The 17,311-nt window shown below is 42.5% G+C and overlaps 1 protein-coding gene across 3 annotated transcripts in view; it reads left to right on the top strand.

Annotated features, from left to right (window-relative positions):
• tjap1 (tight junction associated protein 1 (peripheral)) overlaps positions 1–17,311 on the top strand; it is a 155,016-nt gene that overhangs the window by 92,868 nt on the left and 44,837 nt on the right. For all 3 annotated transcript variants that reach the window (XM_063191583.1, XM_063191585.1, XM_063191584.1), the window contains exon 6: positions 9,128–9,289. In XM_063191583.1, coding sequence (XP_063047653.1) covers positions 9,128–9,289 — 162 coding nt within the window. The remainder of the gene's footprint in view (positions 1–9,127; positions 9,290–17,311) is intronic.

The raw sequence follows: 17,311 nt of genomic DNA, 5'->3' as shown, positions 1-17,311 counted from the left end.
CCAATGGATAAGAGCAGCAATACAGAAGGCGCTGTCACCAAAGGTCCGTGGCCTGGAGTGGGGAATGACAAGTTGGTCCTTGCCAGAGGACCTCAAGGACCTAGATGGTCTCTGCCACACTGTCAGACAATGATTGCTGGAATCTGCAGATGTTTTTGAGATGGAATCAGGTGGATTTGGAGGTGTTACTATCGATGTGGGCTTGGAGTGAGAGATTACAGTCCAGGATAACACCCAAGTTGCACACTTCTTAGGAACGCCAGATGGTACAGCCATCCACATAGTATATGATCAACTTTCTTGGCCAGATATGGGGGGCACCACCATGAGCTCTGTTATATTGTTGTGTGATTTGATTTCATGCAGGCAGTGAAGTAGTGGTAGGGGAGGTAGATGGACAGATGGTTAAGTACTGATGTAGAGATGTGTGTCATCAGCATAGCAGTGGACACTGAGTCCATGTTGACGAATGATCTGGCCAAGAGGGAGCATGTATATGGTGAAAAGCAGGGGGCTGGGGTCGAGTTGGAGTCCTTGGTGATGATGTTTTGTGTTGTACTGGAGAGGCAGGAATGAAACCAGGAGAGAGCTAGAGCTAGAGTTAGAGAGTTGTGTCTACAGTATTTTTCACCATTAGAACAACTTCAGCACCCCCTTGAGAACCACCTTAAGTTGATCAAGAATGTAACGAGATTATATAAAAATTGCTAAACTGTTTATGTCCAAGGGGGCAGGAAAATGTTAAAATCTTTTCTTATTTTTATAGCCAATGTCGCACTTTGGTGCAAACTGGAACAGTGTCCTTACAAAAATCAACTTAATTTTATTTCAAGGTTTCTGTTACATTAATGGTGTAAAGTTTAACAAGGTATGTATCAGCACGCACATTGCTTGCACTTTCCCTTGCGGTCAGTCTTATGGTTAGTTGTGTGCATTGTAAATCATAAAAATAAAGTGTGACCAAGAAACTCTAAGTAACAACAGCCTGGTAAGTCTACCAAGAATTTGTTGAAAGCACAGCTTAACACAACCTGCCGCCCTTCTCCCCCCTCACTGTGAGTGCCAGTCACATAGGACCCACTGCTGTGGCTTTTGTCACTGACTGTCCCTAACTACAGTTTATGCCCCACGGTCCCCTGAATGCCTTACTAACCTAGCAATCTAGAAAAAAGAGCCTGCTTATTTCAGAGCAGGCTAATAATTATGGTTGTTGAAGGAAATCATAAAGAGCTTTTTGAGGGGTAAAAGCGTTTTGAATTTAATTTTAATTCATGCTGGGTCTTTGCCGAGCAGAAGTCAAGTCAAGTCGGCTTTGTTGGTAATTTCTTTACATGTGCTGGTCATAAAAATAATTGAAATTACGTTTCTTACTTTCCCATGCAGACATAGACATAGACTTTAGGTGTGGACATAGACAATTAGATATAGATAATTAGACATAGAAAACTCACCAAGTAGGAGATAATGATGTTTCTTGTGGTTGAGCCCTGATCTAGTGGTCCTGTTGCTGTACCTGGCTCTGATGGAGATCTGATTTGGCCCTTTGTAAGGGACAAAGGTTTGACTGCAGGGCTACCCGGAAATGCCCTCATCTGGCCCTGTTTTGACCCTGGTGTGTTTTAGGAAGTCCTCTTGCACACCTCCTTAGGTCATGTGCATTGGACGAGATCCCCAGGGGCATCGACGTTAGATAGCAAAACTCCCAGACACTGTCTTCATTTTCAAGTTATTAATAACAACGTTTCTGTCTACTGACCTTCATCAACCCTGCGTTGGCGGCCTTTTGAATTTTATTGGCCATTTATACAGTGTTTAATTTTTTTTCCCCTTTTTTTTTACATCGCCCCATCAGGCAAATACATGTAGGCTATTCTATGAAGTTATTGCCTAATTAATATCATACATAAATCAATGTACTACTCATTTATTTAAAAAAAACGGAAAGTTACCCTCATTCCTTCTTCACTGTATTAGGTTGCTAAGAAAATAGGTAAACAGTTAGACCAGTATCACACCTGATGCATTTATGTAGCCTACTTTTTAATCAGTCTGACCACAATCACTGCACCATCAAGCTACAAATGTGTAAGACATTGTAAAGAAAAACACCACATCAAGCCTATTAAGAATTCATATTAATGATGTGAATAACAATTTGTTTTAAAAGATCATAAGTTTCATTTTAATTCTTCTATAATGTAATTGGTTTAGCTTGCATTTATTAGCACGTTTTATGCCTAATAAGTAACAAAGTTAAAAGAATAAAAATCCATGCTTAGGCTATCTGTTAGGCTACATGGAGTGAAAGTTTGCACTGTCACTTTAAATCAGGCGGAGTCTGCGGTGAATCTTCTGACTCGGGCACGTCTCTTCTTTACAGATTGCCACTTTGGCTGACTGACCAACTCAGCTATGTGCTCTCATCCTGAAGTGGGCCACGGTCCCTCTGCCTTTCCATGATAATAATGACACTTCAGTCGCGTCAAGTAAATGTTTTTCCCCGAATCTGAAGCAATAGCTTTGGCAAAAGGCGGCAATACATGAGCTCGCTGCAGCAAATTATTTCTAGCGCGAGAGAAACGGTGCACTGTAGGCTACACGCAAAGCTAGGATGGAAACGCAGGCATCCTTGTCATTTGCTTTCTCTTTTAAAACTTTTAATAGCCTACGTTCCTGGCATCTTTAAGCCCACATACAAGTAGGCTATCTACAATCAAATGGCTACACATTCTGACAGAACGATGGACGGACATCCCAAACTTGATGGTGATTTCCCCCCATTAACAAAGTACTGCTTTCAAAGTAGGCAGACACCACGCCATTCTGCATGACTGTTTGGTTAACTTTACCTGAAATCTAAAACAAATGAAACGACAGCTTACCTCCATTTTGTAAAAGGCGTTGTATCTAGCCCACTAACTTTGCACATTGAGCATGAAAGCATGAAGCACAGGCTATGTGATTAACTCGAAGCGGGGTAGTTCTAGCTGCGGGAAAGGGCAAGCGCTCTGCTAAACAGTAGCAACGTTGCAATAGAATGTCTGCTACAAACTCAAATTGTGGTATCTCGCAGCCATGTGCAGAATGCAGATGCATAACTCAAATAATGCGAGAGTCCCTTAATCTTATGTTGCCATCATTGGAAAACTTTCATTAAAAATTATAATTTCAAGAAGAGGTGAAAATATATGAAAGTCAAATTTTAATATGAACACTGATGAGGGTGGGGCAGCAGGAGCTCAGCTCCGTCTGCCTGTCCCTCCGAGGTGAGGAGGCGGAGCTGCGCTCCGGAGGGCTCCGCCCCAATTTAAACACTGCATTTATATGACCTGTTTTGACTCTGATATGTAGCCCCTGACTAGTGGGTTTCTCTCCCTGACTTAGACTGGACAAGACTTAAGGACGAGACTTGACTGTGGCCTCTGTGGCCGTCCTGCACATTGCCGTGCCCGTTCATGTCACTGACCGCTCCCACAATGAATTGTTTCTTGCAGATTCACAGTGCACGTCAAAAAGTTGAAAGATGTTCGACTTTTGACAGATCAACATCTGTCAGGCACGGTCACCGTCATACTCTGCTGGATGTAAGCATCTACTGTGATCAAGTTGTCAGGTTGGCCCTGGCATCGCCACTGGCAGTGGCAGCACACTCTGACCTGGTTCTCAGGGAAAGAAAGAAAGAAAGAAAGAAAGAAAGAAAGATAGGGAGACAAGAAAGAGGGAAGGAGCAGGGGGAAAAAACAGCAAGTCTCACCGTGCTCCACTGATTGGCTGTATTTAGGACTCAATACTCAACTGGAGAACCAGACATTGGCCATTATCAGGCAGTTTGGAGCCTGATTGGCCAAGATTATGCTCGTTATTAGGCAGTTTGGAAGCTGATTGGGTCGTTGTGAGTGAACCAGGTGCAGTTTCCTAAAAAAAGCTTGGGCTGTTGCTCGATACTGTAACCACTCAGATCCGGCTCTTGCTATAGTACAAAATGCACAGATGGGTTACGTGTGAACAAGTGGGAGGTGTGTATGTATGTGCATGCGTATATGCATACGTGTGTGTGTGTATGTGTATACTTGTGTGTATGTGTGTGTGTGTATATTTGTGCGTGCATGTGTGTGCCTGCGTGCGTGCGTGCGTGCGTGTTCAGACTGACACACACATACAGACATGCACATCTGGGATGAGTGAACTGAAGGTCGTAGAGGAGTGGGGAGTGGGGACCTTGCGTCCTTGCGTTAATGTACAGTATCCACCTGCTACTACAAAGGCGAGCACAACCCCCTACCATCACATACACACACACACACACCACCGCCACCACCCTGCACACACACCACAGCCTCCTCCTCAAATAGCGTTGCGGAAACACACTGAAGCTCTGTGCGTGTGTGTGTGTGCGTGTGTGTGTGTGTGTGTGTGTGTGTGTGTGTGTGTGTGTGTGTGTGTGTGTGTGTGTGTGTGTGTGTGTGTGTGTGTGTGTGTGTGTGTGTGTGTGTGTGTGTGTGTGTGTGTGTGTGTGTGCGTGCGCGCGGGTGTGTGTGTGTGTGTTTTTATCTCTCTGTGTGTGAGTTGATGTGCGTGCGTGTCTGCTTGATTTTCTGAGTTGTGTGTGTTCATGCGGTCTCCATGGAGCTGCTGCTGCTGCTGCCCGTCACCATGGTGATGGCTTGTCTTCTCAGAGGAAGTGTGATGATGCCAAGATATTTAGTCCAACTAGAAGACGAATGACCACCACACACACGCACACACAGACACCCACGCTTAAACAATGCTGCCTGCTCACAGACTTAACGAACTGTGAGCGATACCCAACTCAGACACACACACTCACACCCACACCCACTAACTGTAACACCAGTTGGATATACTGTATGTGAAACACTTGTCTTTGGCACATATGGGTCTTTCCTGTAAAGAAATGAGTGGGGTGAGAGAGACGGGGAAGGATCGGCAAATGACCAGGGCTGGAATCGAACCCGGGTCGCCGGAGTAGTAACCCAGTGCCCTACCATTAGGCCACAGCAGGGCCCTGAACTGTCTTTCTGTCCCTGTTTCTGTGTCTCTCTTTTCTTGTCCCTCTCTCTCTCTCTCTCTCTCTCTCTCTCTCTCTCTCTCTCTCTCTCTCTCTCTCTCTCTCTCTCTCTCTCTATCTCTCTCTCTCTCTCTCTCTCTCTCTCTCTCTCTCTCTCTCTCTCTCTCTCTCTCTCTCTCTCTTTTAAAAAAGAGAAACCTTTTCACACTGTCAGCCCTGGTGTCTCAGTGGGAGAGTACAGAGAAACCACCCATCTAGAAACTCTTTCCTTTGCGCTGTTACACGCAGCGCGGCATTGCAGAGGAACAGAAGCGGTCACGATGCTTCACAGAGTTTCTTTTTTACAAGATTGGCTCTTTTCTTTTCTTGTTCTCCCTTCCTTTCCTCCCTTCCCTCGAATCAGTGGTGCAGCCTTGCTGTGAGCGCTTGAGAATCTGCTTGAGTGCGGATTTATACACGGAAATCAGTGCACATACAGCAGTGTTATGCTTTCTCTGCCTGTGTATGTGTGTGTGTGTGTGTGTGTGTGTGTGTGCGTGTGTGTGCGTGCGTGCTGTAATCAGAAAAGCATATCCTGCAGGTGTGTGAAATGGTTTTATTTCCAGATTGGATAGAGCCGTCTCCATTTGCACTCCTCTCCTTATCGCTCCTCTTCCTCGCTATTCCCAGCCACACACACACACACACACACACACACACACACACACACACACACACACACACACACACACACACACACACACACACACACACACACACACACACACACACACACACACACACACACACACACACACACACACACACACACACACACACACACTCCTTCAGCCCCCAATAAGCTGAAGTCATCCCCTCTAAAACATAAATGTGTGTGTGTGCGTGCGTGCATGAGTGCGTGCATGCTTGTGTGTGTCTACATATTTACTATACTGTATCACACCCTCTCGTTGTGTGCAGGTCACGACACATACTCACTAAGTTAAAAATGGAGCTTTTCACCCACAGATCATTGTTAAATAAGATGTCCATACTGAATATTTTTTTTCTCGCGTCATGATCTCTGGGGCAAATACTGGTTATCTGATTTATTTTTTTTGTCTTCTAGAGTACTCTATGTCTTGTAGTGTTCATAGAAGGCTGCACCAAACACTGTGCAGCTTTGTTCCAGAACCTCTGCACAGATATTGTATTGATTCATTATTGCATGATGTAATGTAGCAAACCAGAGCGCTGAAAGAAGTCAGTTAGCATTAGTTAAGGTTGCCTGGGAACAGAAATGACCCAACACTTCCCATTTTTTTTGTATGTGTCAGCGTTTTTCACACATTTCAGGGCATTGTTGAAAGAATGAACAGCCATTTATCCAAACAAATCATAATCTCTGACTTTGTGACTCGTAGCCACATTGAAATGTTGGTACTTTTTTGCACAAATATCAAATAAAGAGGAATGCGATGAACCACCTTTTATTTTGCTTGAACAAATTCCTCTCCCTTTTACGCACCAGATGTAGTGAAATACAGGAATTGACAAGAAATCCTATTATTTTTTATGTGCATGTGTCTGTGTGTGTGTGTGCGAGTGCACCAGTCAGTGTGTGTTCTACGCACTGTATGTGTGTGCAGGTGTAATGTGTGTGTCTATTAAAATCTACAAATGAACAGAGTGCAGAGAACGATGGAGAGAGGGAAAAGATAGAAGAAAGGAGAGAGAAAAAGAGAGGAAGAGGGATGGAAGTTGTCTATTCATAGTGAGCACTGGCTGGCTGTCCCTGCTTCCTGCATGAATCATTGATGCTCTTTTCTTTCAGTCACTGCCTCTCAGCACACTTCTGACGTGGGTGTGCGTCCGTGCGTGCGTCGGTGCGTGAGAGAGACATAGTGAGTGAGTGAGGGAGTGAGGGAGTGAGTGAGTGAGTATTTGTACTTCATTGGTATTAATGTACTGCTGGTATGCATGCCATATGACTCTGTCCAAGATAAATTATTGTGTGCTTGGTGTGTGTGTGTGCTTGACATGCAGGTGGTTGACGTGACTTTTATCTGTGGGTTTAATGTGTGTGGGTGTATTTTGTATGGTCTTTATGGCCTTTTACTTGTTTTTATTTGTGCAATAGATTTTAAGGGTGTGGGGGAGGTAACTAGTGACTCAGTCTGCATGTGCAGGTCGGTGACAGATCCTGTGTGTGTGTGTGTGTGTGAGAGAGAGAGAGAGAGAGAGAGAGACAGAGAGACAGAGACAGAGAGAGTGAGTGCTCGGAGTGTCAAGTGGTTGACAAATCCGGAATGAGTGTATCCACTGAGTGGGACTACGTGACTAAGAAAAGCTAGCAGTGTCAGATGGCTAAAGGGAGTGTGTGTGTGTGCGCCTGTGTGTGTGTGTACGGGGGATTGACATGGCGAAAAAAACGTTGCGGTGTCAGGTGTGGGTGTGTGCGTGTGCCTGTGCATGTACGTGCGTGTGTTGTGTGTGTGTGTGTGTGTGTGTGTGTGTGTGTGTGTGTGTGTGTGTGTGTGTGTGTGTGTGTGTGTGTGTGTGTGCAAGAGGGGCGTAGTTGTGAATAAGGGAAGGTGGTTGTGTCAGGTGGTCCTGAATGTCCCTTCTCAGTCAGGCATTTAATGTCTGCAAGCTGTTGCACTGCAGGGGATATCCTGTGATGTGGAGATAAAGGCAAAAGCTAGAGGTGTGTGTGTGTGTGTGTGTGTGTGTGTGTGTGTGTGTGTTTGTGCGTGCGTTCGTTCGTTCGTTCGTTCGTTCGTTCGTTCGTTCGTTCGTGCGTGCGTGCGTGCGTCCTTCCGTGCGCGTGCATGCATGCGTGCATATGTGTCTCTGGGTGTGTATGTCTGTGTGTGGGGTGGGGGTGCGGGGGGGTAGGGTCTGTTTGTGTTTCTGTGGGTTGGTGGTACTGGGAGTGTGTGTGTGTGTGTGTGTGTGTGTGTGTGTGTGTGTGTGTGTGTGTGTGTGTGTGTGTGTGTGTGTGTGTGTGTACTAGGGGTGGGCGGTATGGCCAAAAATGCATACCTCGGTATAATTTTAGCCAGGTATATATCACGGTATATATCACGGTATTGTACATTTGTGTATAAAATGTTAAAATTAAGCGTTTTGTGGCAAAATGACCAAAACACCATTTTTTTGCATTTTATTTTTTGTAAATGACTGGCCAGACATTGTTTTATCTTCTATGTGGGAATTCTTGTCATTCAAATCATTTGAAAACATATTTTTAAACTTTTAATCTATAACTATAACACTACATCTACAGGACGCAATGCGCTATTGCGGTAGACGGTATGAGACAAAATCTCCATCATTGATGAAAAAATACTGCACACGATATTATACCGCGGTTACCGCCCACCCCTAGTGTGTACGCAGTGGTGTAGTCTACGTAGAACGCGGGTATACGGAGTGATCTGTTTTCTTCTGGTTTGTTTGTGTGTAAAATGTCAATGAGGTGCTGGACTCCGAAGAGAATCTTGCATTCCTCATGTCAGTTCACAGTTTTCATGTCAATGACAGATCATTCAACTCTATGAATCAGGAAAGGGACATATAAAAAGTATCAAACGAATTAAGAATGTCGATTGGCACTGTTGAAACTCCTATTCAGAAGTGCAATATGAGGGGTTCTGTAGAAACCAAGCCGTAGTCAGATGCACCAAATACAGTTGCAGCCACAATTGCCAGAAAATTTGTTCAGGAGGAAAAGTTAAACGCAAACAAAGCATACACTGTCAGTATATGTTAATGTATGATTTGTAACGTGAGTATGTTTGCGTGTACATGTGTGTATGTTTCTGTGTGTGTCTTTACAGTAACGTATATGTTATGTTACATATAAGTATCTGCAACGTGTGTGTGTGTGTGTGTGTGTGTGTGTGTGTGTGTGTGTGTGTGTGTGTGTGTGTGTGTGTGTGTGTGTGTGTGTGTGTGTGTGTGTGTGTGTGTGTGTGTGTGTGTGTGTGTGTGTGTGTGTGTGTGTGTGTGTGTGTGTTTGTGCGTGTAAATGTGTTTGTGCGTGTGTGTGTGTGTGTGTGTGTGTGTAACATATCTGTAACCTCGTGTTGTGTGTGTGTGTGTTGTCCTGTGTAGGATCTTGCAGCAGCAGAATGAGGACCTGCGTCGGCGGCTGACCCAGACGACCCACAAGATGGAGGCCATGGAGACGGAGTTCGAGGCCAGCCGCCACTACATGCAAGCCGAGATGGGACGCACACGCGACGATCTCGACAAGATGAGGGACAAGTTCCGCAGGTACACGCATAAACACAAGTACACACAAAAAAAAACACATTCTGCACATACTGCACATACTGCACACACACAGCACATGCAACACAGCACACACACAATATATCTCAGTTCCATATCAGTTATGTCAAACTCAGTTATGGCTAAATTCAAATATTTTACCTTGTCCTTGGCACTGTGAAGTGAATAAATGCTAGTCATTCTGCTTTCCTGCATTCACGTGGAAAAGTTCACAGGCGTTTTATTCCTTTACTGTTACTGTTTCTTTTCTCTTGATTATGTTGTACTTTTTATACTTTTATTTGTATACTTTTTATACTATTTTATATTTTCATACTATGCACTGCACATCTTGATCTGCGGCACAGAGTAGCTTAATCTCTTATTAATCTTCAACTATCCTCAGTCTCATTGCAGTGTATGTAGTTGTCATTGTACAGTACATGTACATGAGTGTAGTGGCAAGAAAAGAAAACATTCTTTTATTTTCTTCCTTGTCCTATTCTATTCTGTTCTATTACATTATATTATATTATATTATATTACCGTAAATCCTCTAATTGTGGCCTGTATTCCATTACTGGCCGGGATTCTAATATTGGCCGGTCTCGCTGTCGGCGGAGGTAAATTGGGGCAGGTCTCTTGTACAGGCCGGGTCTAAAAATCGAATCAATGTTTTTTTTCCTGTTTACCGGATATCTCACGTTGTTCTCAAAATCCACAACTGTAATCATTAAGCTGGTTAACATTAGACATAGTTCCTCACTCCGAAAAAGGAATAATTTGCTACTATAAAACAAACAGTGCATACGCCAAAGACTACTTATTACATGTGAGCAGTGTGTTATTATCAGCTGTGTGAGAGCGACCGCTTCAGTCAGCTTCTCTAGCTTTCCTGCAGACGCCTGGGTAACCTAGCAACAACACAAGCCCAGAATACAGCCAGAGGCAGAGGGAGCGCGCCCATACAGAAAGAGACTTTGCCTTGGTTGCAAAGTTGTGAGAGCCCTCGTCGTAAATGCATTTGGCGGTCAAACTTTTACTATGCGTTGCCAGTGGAGAAAAAATAGGAGGCATGCTACAGTATTAGACAATAATATGGCTACCTTGCTTAACCTTCATATCATGCTTCACACATAGAGATTGCTTCTCATCAGGCTACGGACCGGAAATAACAGAAATTGCATGTATATTCCCCCGACATTTGGCTGCAGCAAGAAACAGTTTGCCTTGCGAAGTCTGGAGTAAAATAGGGAGTGAAACAGCCGCAGAGATTGGAAATACGACTGTCAATGTCAATGACGTTGCCGCATCTCGTGTCCATAAGCTCAAGGCGAGAACTGGAGGAAAGACAAACAGAGGAGGGAGGGACACACACCTTGTGAGTAAGAAATACCGTAACTGTTATGGTAACTGTAGCCTACTTTTTCAATAAATGAACCAAGTATTTCATTGTTTCAAAATACGGTAGACACATGGTTTTATTCATTCCACTGAAAGTCTGTTTTGCTCAAATAGGAATACAGGCCTGTCTCTAATTCTGGCCTCCTTCCAATTATGGCCTGGTCCAAGATGCACTTGAGTAAATACAGGCCCCGGCCAATATTAGAGGATTTACGGTATATTCATTAGCTATGTCTGAGAAGAATCAAAGCCATATCAGCCTAGTGCCAGTGTCATCACACCACTGGTTACAGAGGACAATTGGGTGTGCATTTGTGGATTTGCAAAGCTAGAGCTTTGAGCAGAGCTGCTGCAGCATAGCTTGTGACTTGATAGCAGTACCATCTCTTCCCTGACCACTTACCGTAGGTCATGCCATAAGCTGCTACTTTACCGGCCCTGCACAGTAGGGATGCACTAAGAGTGTGTGCGTGTGTGTAGATGTGTTTCTGTGGCCGGAATGACCACTTACTGGTCAATGCAGTGCTTTGAGATACTGAGATGACTGGTATTTGAATGTGTGTGAGAGAGAGAGAAACCCTGAGATGACTGTGCTGTTAGTGACTCTCTCTGTATGCATGTGTAGAAGTACTACTTACCAGCTGATGTATTTAAAAGACTCTCAGATGACTGTGGTCTTTGTGTATGTGTGTGTGTGCAATTGTCTCTGTGGCAGGAACTGCCACTCACCAGCCAATTCAGTGAAGAGACGCTGATGTCTTTGTGAGCATGTGTGTGCAGTTGTGTCTGTGACCGGAACTACTTCATGCTGCTAGTGCCTTTTGTCCTAGACAGTAACCCAGTAAGCTCTTTGTAAAAAAATGTGTCTGTCAGACGGGTCCTAGTCACGATTTGTATGAATCAGTTTGTGTATAACCTTTACCTTAACCGGTCACACATGCTATGATCATAAAATATCGACACCGGAAATTGAAATTTGCAAACATTAACTCCACATGTGTCGGACTCAGCATTCAAAATGAAGCACCTGGAAACTAGGTAAATGCCCGGAGAAAATGAAGTGCCAGAGAAATGAAAAGAAATGCCAGGTGATTTACAGTGATTCCTCCTGAGCTACTTGAGCCTGCTTTGTCCACGGAGCAAAACAAATATTTTATATCGGACATGAAAACAATGTCCACTTAATTTTCCAATTGGCTAGTGTTACATAGCAGGCAAAACGTATTTTCCAACTAGCATTTGGCTAGTTCCCAGATGTTTAATTCAGAACTCTGATCAGGATGTAGGTTGAACCTCGGGGGAGGGGTAGATGAAGCGAGAAAGGGATGAGAAGAATAGAGCAAAAGAGATGAAATGAGTTAAAATGAGATGAAGGCGTAGAAAAGAGAGAGAGGGGGGGGGGTGGAAGCTGAAATGAATACCTTCCCATTGCAATGCATTTTTAATAACCAGGATCAAAGAAGGCAAAGTAATGAGCTTTTATTTGGCCTTTAGCTACTGCTTTAACTCTAGCAACCTTGGGGACTTTTAGAAGCGTATGTGCGTGCATGCATGCATGCGTGTGTATGAGGGTGTCATGTTTGCACATGCATGCTTGCCCTATTTGCAGACCAATTCTTCTCCGATTGATACACATATACTCTCTCTGCCTGGCTCTGCTCACATGACCTACATGCATTGCATATCCTCCTCTGCTTTCTCCTGTGTGTTGGGTTGTGTTGTGTAAACACACACCTGTGGGTTGAGTATCCACATAGGATAATGCTCCATGTGTTACATCATCCATCCCACCGCTATTCCTTACATTGTTAGTGCTAAAGCTACTCCCAACGCCATTTCTACTAGCATTACTATTGCCACTGCTATTACCGCTAGGACAACCTGTAGTAGTTGTCGTAGTAGTAGTAGTCATATTCTCCTTGGGCTTGTTTTGTTATGTAAACCCTCGGCTTGATTATCCACAGGGGATGCTGGTCCTCCATGTGCCATCTGAGTCGTGGCGTGCTAGCGCATGAGAGGTAGCGTAGCCACGCTACTGTGGTGCCTATCAAAACAATTTGAGGAAGGGTGCGGTAACGCGTCATTGGGGGCTAAGTGGTTGCCTTTAACATCCTTCTCTGTGCGAAATCCCCCAAAATCCCTATGGATTGGCACGAGACAACGATGCTGACCTAAATGTTAAATCATCCCTCTTGAGCCTCCACTAGGATTTCTCCTGCCGTGCGGGGCACAGTCCCTTCCAAAACCCAAAGTCCTCATAGAAATCTCCTAACCAATCACAAAGCCCACTGTTGATCTTAATTACTCTGCTGAACTAAAAGATTAATATTGAAATGTTAATTTAATTTAATTTAATTAATCTTAAAATATAAAATATCACTCCTTAGAACGTCCCCAACTGATCACGGAATTTGTTGCAAAATACAGATGTTGGAAATTAAAAGCACACTTTTGTTTTCGCCTCTTACTGTGCAAGCCCACTGTTGGTCTTTAATTATAAAATATGTCTTGCCAAGGACTCTCTCTACTCTCTTATACAAGTACAACGTATAATGAGATGTCATTTTAAAAAGTCTTGATTCTTGAGATGTTTTACTGCTGCGCAGTGCCCTAGAAGAATAAAAAGACTACTCTGTGTTTTGTTCTGCTAATGATGTTTTTCCTTGATTTTCCCAAGAAAGGCAATATAAATAGCAGTCATCATAATTTTCAAGCCGTGTTGTTACTTGCTAATGTTTCTAATTTCGCCAATGACCATTTTCAGTTGCTGTCTCTGTCTCTCTCTCGCTCTCGCTTCAGAGGTGCAGATATCATATGAGAAGCGTTAATATACCTTTAAATACATAAATATTTATATGTCAGTTCACTGTACATTTGGAAACTTGCCAAAGCCGTTGTTCTATTTTGGCATACTTAAAATTAGACGTTGATCTGGAAAGAACACAACACTGTGTGTTGTAATTACCAGTTTGTGTGTTTGTGTGTGTGTGCATGTGTGTGTGTGTTAAGTGTATGCCTGTCCATGTTAAATTAGCTACTGACACGCAGCTTTTTGTTATTTATACATGAATGGAAAGCTACACTGACAGGCATGCAGAGAAGCAAGCTTTTGTTTGAGTTCATGTTTATTTGTGTTCATTTGTGGACTTGAGTGTTTATAGCTGAATCTTTTGTGTTTGTGCGTGTGTGTGTGTGCACGTGTGTGTGTGTGCATGCATGTGCGTTGGTGAGAGAATGTTAATATGTATGTGAAGGATGTGAGCGCGTGTTCCTACATGTACTGTATGTGTGTATTGGTGTGTTTTTAGGCGCACACATGATTGTGTGTGTGTACATGTGCAAGCATGCGCGCACAGTCGCGCACGCGTGTGTGAGCGTGCGTGCGAACTGTAATTGTGAATGCAATTACCCTAAGGTCTAGCACAGTCTGATGAATGTGTGAACTTGACTGTAATGAGCCTCAGTACTAGACAGAGTGAGAAAGTAACAAAGAAGAAACATTCTCACTGTTCACACGTGTCAGCGCTGGGGTGAAGCATGGGTCAAGTCTAGGGCTGGGCGGTATACCGTTAAAAAAAACGTGATAACGGTTTCACCTACACAAGGTTCACATTTTGATGAAAACCGTGATAACGGTTTTCACCTACACAAGGTTCACTTTTTTTTTTTAAAAGTGATTAAAATAGAAATGGAGATTGATTTAAATTCAGGAGTTTATCTCATTTTTAAACTTGATTTAAGCCTTTTCTTCAGAAACATTGAGATGTGGGGGAAAATTGCTGCGTATCAAAAAAAACCTTGCAGAGAACCGTGATATCAATTTTCATCAAGAAAACCGTGATACGCATTTTTTCCTAAACCGCCCAGCCCTAGTCAAGTCTTTACTCTAGATCTATTGTAACTTACTCCAACATTCTCTATAGTTGGGCAGATGGGTGATTTGATCGTGCACTTTTGAGTAAAAGCATGAAAATCGGTACACGTATCCTTCTTGATATGCTGATTAATATTAGCGTTGGAGGCGTCGCGAAAAATTCTGCGTTTTCAAGATGGCCGCCAAATCCAATATGGCCGACCCATATTAATGAATCTACCTGAGACTTTGTAGTAAAACCATGAAAATCGGTACACATATCCTTCTTGATATGCTGATTAACATTAGCATTGGAGGTGTCATGAACAATTCATCGTTTTCAAGATGTTCGCCAAATCCAATATGGCTAATTCATATTTATGAATGTACCTATCTACCTAACACTTGGTAGTAAAGGCATGAAAATCGGTACACATATCCTTCTTGATGTGCTGATTAAATTTAGCGTTGGAGGCGTTGCGCAAAATTCATCGTTTTCAAGATGGCCGCCAAATCCAATAAGACCGACCCATATTAATGAATCTACCTGAGACTTCGTAGTAAAAGCATGGAAATCGGTCCACATATCCTTCTTGATATGCTGATTAATATTAGCATTGGAGGCGTCACAAAAAAAAATCATCGTTTTCAAGATGGCTGCCAAATCCAATATGACCAACCCATATTAATGAATCTACCTGACACTTGGTGGTAAAAGCATGAAAATCGGTACACATATCCTTGATATGCTGATTAATAACAGCATTGGAGGCGTCGCAGGGGAAAAAAAATCATTATTTTCAAGATGGCCGCCAAATCATATATGGCCAGCCCATATTAACTACCTGGTACTTTGTGGTAAAAGCATGAGAATTGGTACACATAGTTTTACACTTTACAGTAGATGCTTATTCATATTAGGAATGGGGCCATGAACAAAAATCAAAAATCAAATATGACTGACCCATAATACAATACAATACATTGCAATGTGTATTTATATAGCACAGTATCACAACCATGAAGTTTACTCAAAGCGCTTTGAAAAAAGACCCATACATATACGTTCACGCATCATATGCCAAATCTTCACATCATTATCATGGTCTAGAAATGAATCCTTATACTGTACACGTAAACTTTTCACTCAAGTTATATTTTACATACCCTGAGTTGACTTTTTGATGGCCCTCATGTTCCAACTGTGCCATTCACCATTTATTCAAAGTTTATGTCAATCTTTTAATTAGACATTATTGGCAGTTTGATTGATGTTGGCCATAGTATATACCATAGCCTGTGAAATCCTACTGCTTTACACAATTGTTCTGATCTGAAATGTAGCATGAATTCCATCCCTCAGTGAGGGTGCCAGATCTTGGGGTTCAATCAGGAGAATGAGTAGGGGTGTAAAGGTAATGGCTTCCGTTTGTTTGAATAGATACAACTGACATGATTGGATATGGGCTACACACGTGCCAAATACCATATTCTTAACGACCTATAAACTGCCATGGGCAATCATAAATCACAACTTTGCTATGAGAAATTGCATAACCACCAGATTATCTCACTTGTGAGATCAACTTGTGTTAACCAGGCAATATACCATACAACTTGCATTGGGTGCAGTATTGCAGTTTGTTTGAAAACCTTGTGCAGCTAGAAGTAGTGCTAGAAGTAATTTGTACAAGGCCTATGCAGTTATCACTAAGCGCTAGAGGTGCTGTACATCCCACAAGCCCCTCAAAAGCCTTGGATTTGTACATAACGCTACTGCCGTATTACCTATTTGAGGCCTCAAGAATGCAATCAGTGTACCTATTGAAGAGTATTAGCACAGAACATTTCATACAGATCTGTCCATCGGTACAAAACCTATAATGCAAACAAAGTCAGCAATCTTCAAAGTATAAGGCTTTAACACTTTATCAGTTCATGTACCTATTATAGAGTGGTAGAGCACAAGAGGTGGTGCAAACTCTTGCACCTATTCTTAAGTTATCACATTACAGAAAATAATCTATTGTGGTGGTCGCAGACACAGTTTGGGCAAAACCATAACATATGCATCACTTCATTTGATAACATGCCAATAATGTTTAATCATTGTCAATGGTATTTTGTGAGTGTTAATTATATGCAATGCCAAAATATTTTTGTAGAAAAATATGTAATTTCTTATAAACACTATCTTATTTGGCCATTTTGAAAATGTGTTTTCCCCCCACAATGCATCAATTTTAATGCATTAATATTAATGAGCACATCAAGAAGTAAATGTGCACCAGTTTCCATGGTTTTAGTAAAAGTGCCTGAAGGATTTATTAGCCATCTTGAAATGTAAACTTTTTTTTGCAAAGTATTGAGTTCTTTTATGAATCAAAATATAAAAAAGTAACTGTGCACAAATTTCCATGCCTTTACTATAAACTTTCAGGTAGCTTCATTAATATGGGTTGGCCATAATGGATGTATTGGCCATCTTGAAAATACAGCATTTTTAGCATTGCCTCCAATGGTAATATTAATCAGAATATCAAGAATGATATGTGTACCGATTTTCATGCTTTTACTACCAAGTGTCAAGAAGATACATTAATATGGGTAGGCCATATTGGATTTGGCGGCCATCTTGAAAATGCTACATTTTTCGCAACGCCTCCAATGCTAATATTAATCAGCATATCAAGAAGGATATGTACACCGATTTCCATGCTTTTACTACCAAGTGTCAGGTAGATTTATCAATATGGGTCGGCCATACT

Source organism: Engraulis encrasicolus, chromosome 24, assembly GCF_034702125.1.
Source record: "Engraulis encrasicolus isolate BLACKSEA-1 chromosome 24, IST_EnEncr_1.0, whole genome shotgun sequence".
Lineage (NCBI taxonomy): Eukaryota > Metazoa > Chordata > Actinopteri > Clupeiformes > Engraulidae > Engraulis > Engraulis encrasicolus.
Note: the sequence above shows the minus strand (reverse complement) of the source record. Positions and strands in the feature narration are given on the sequence as shown.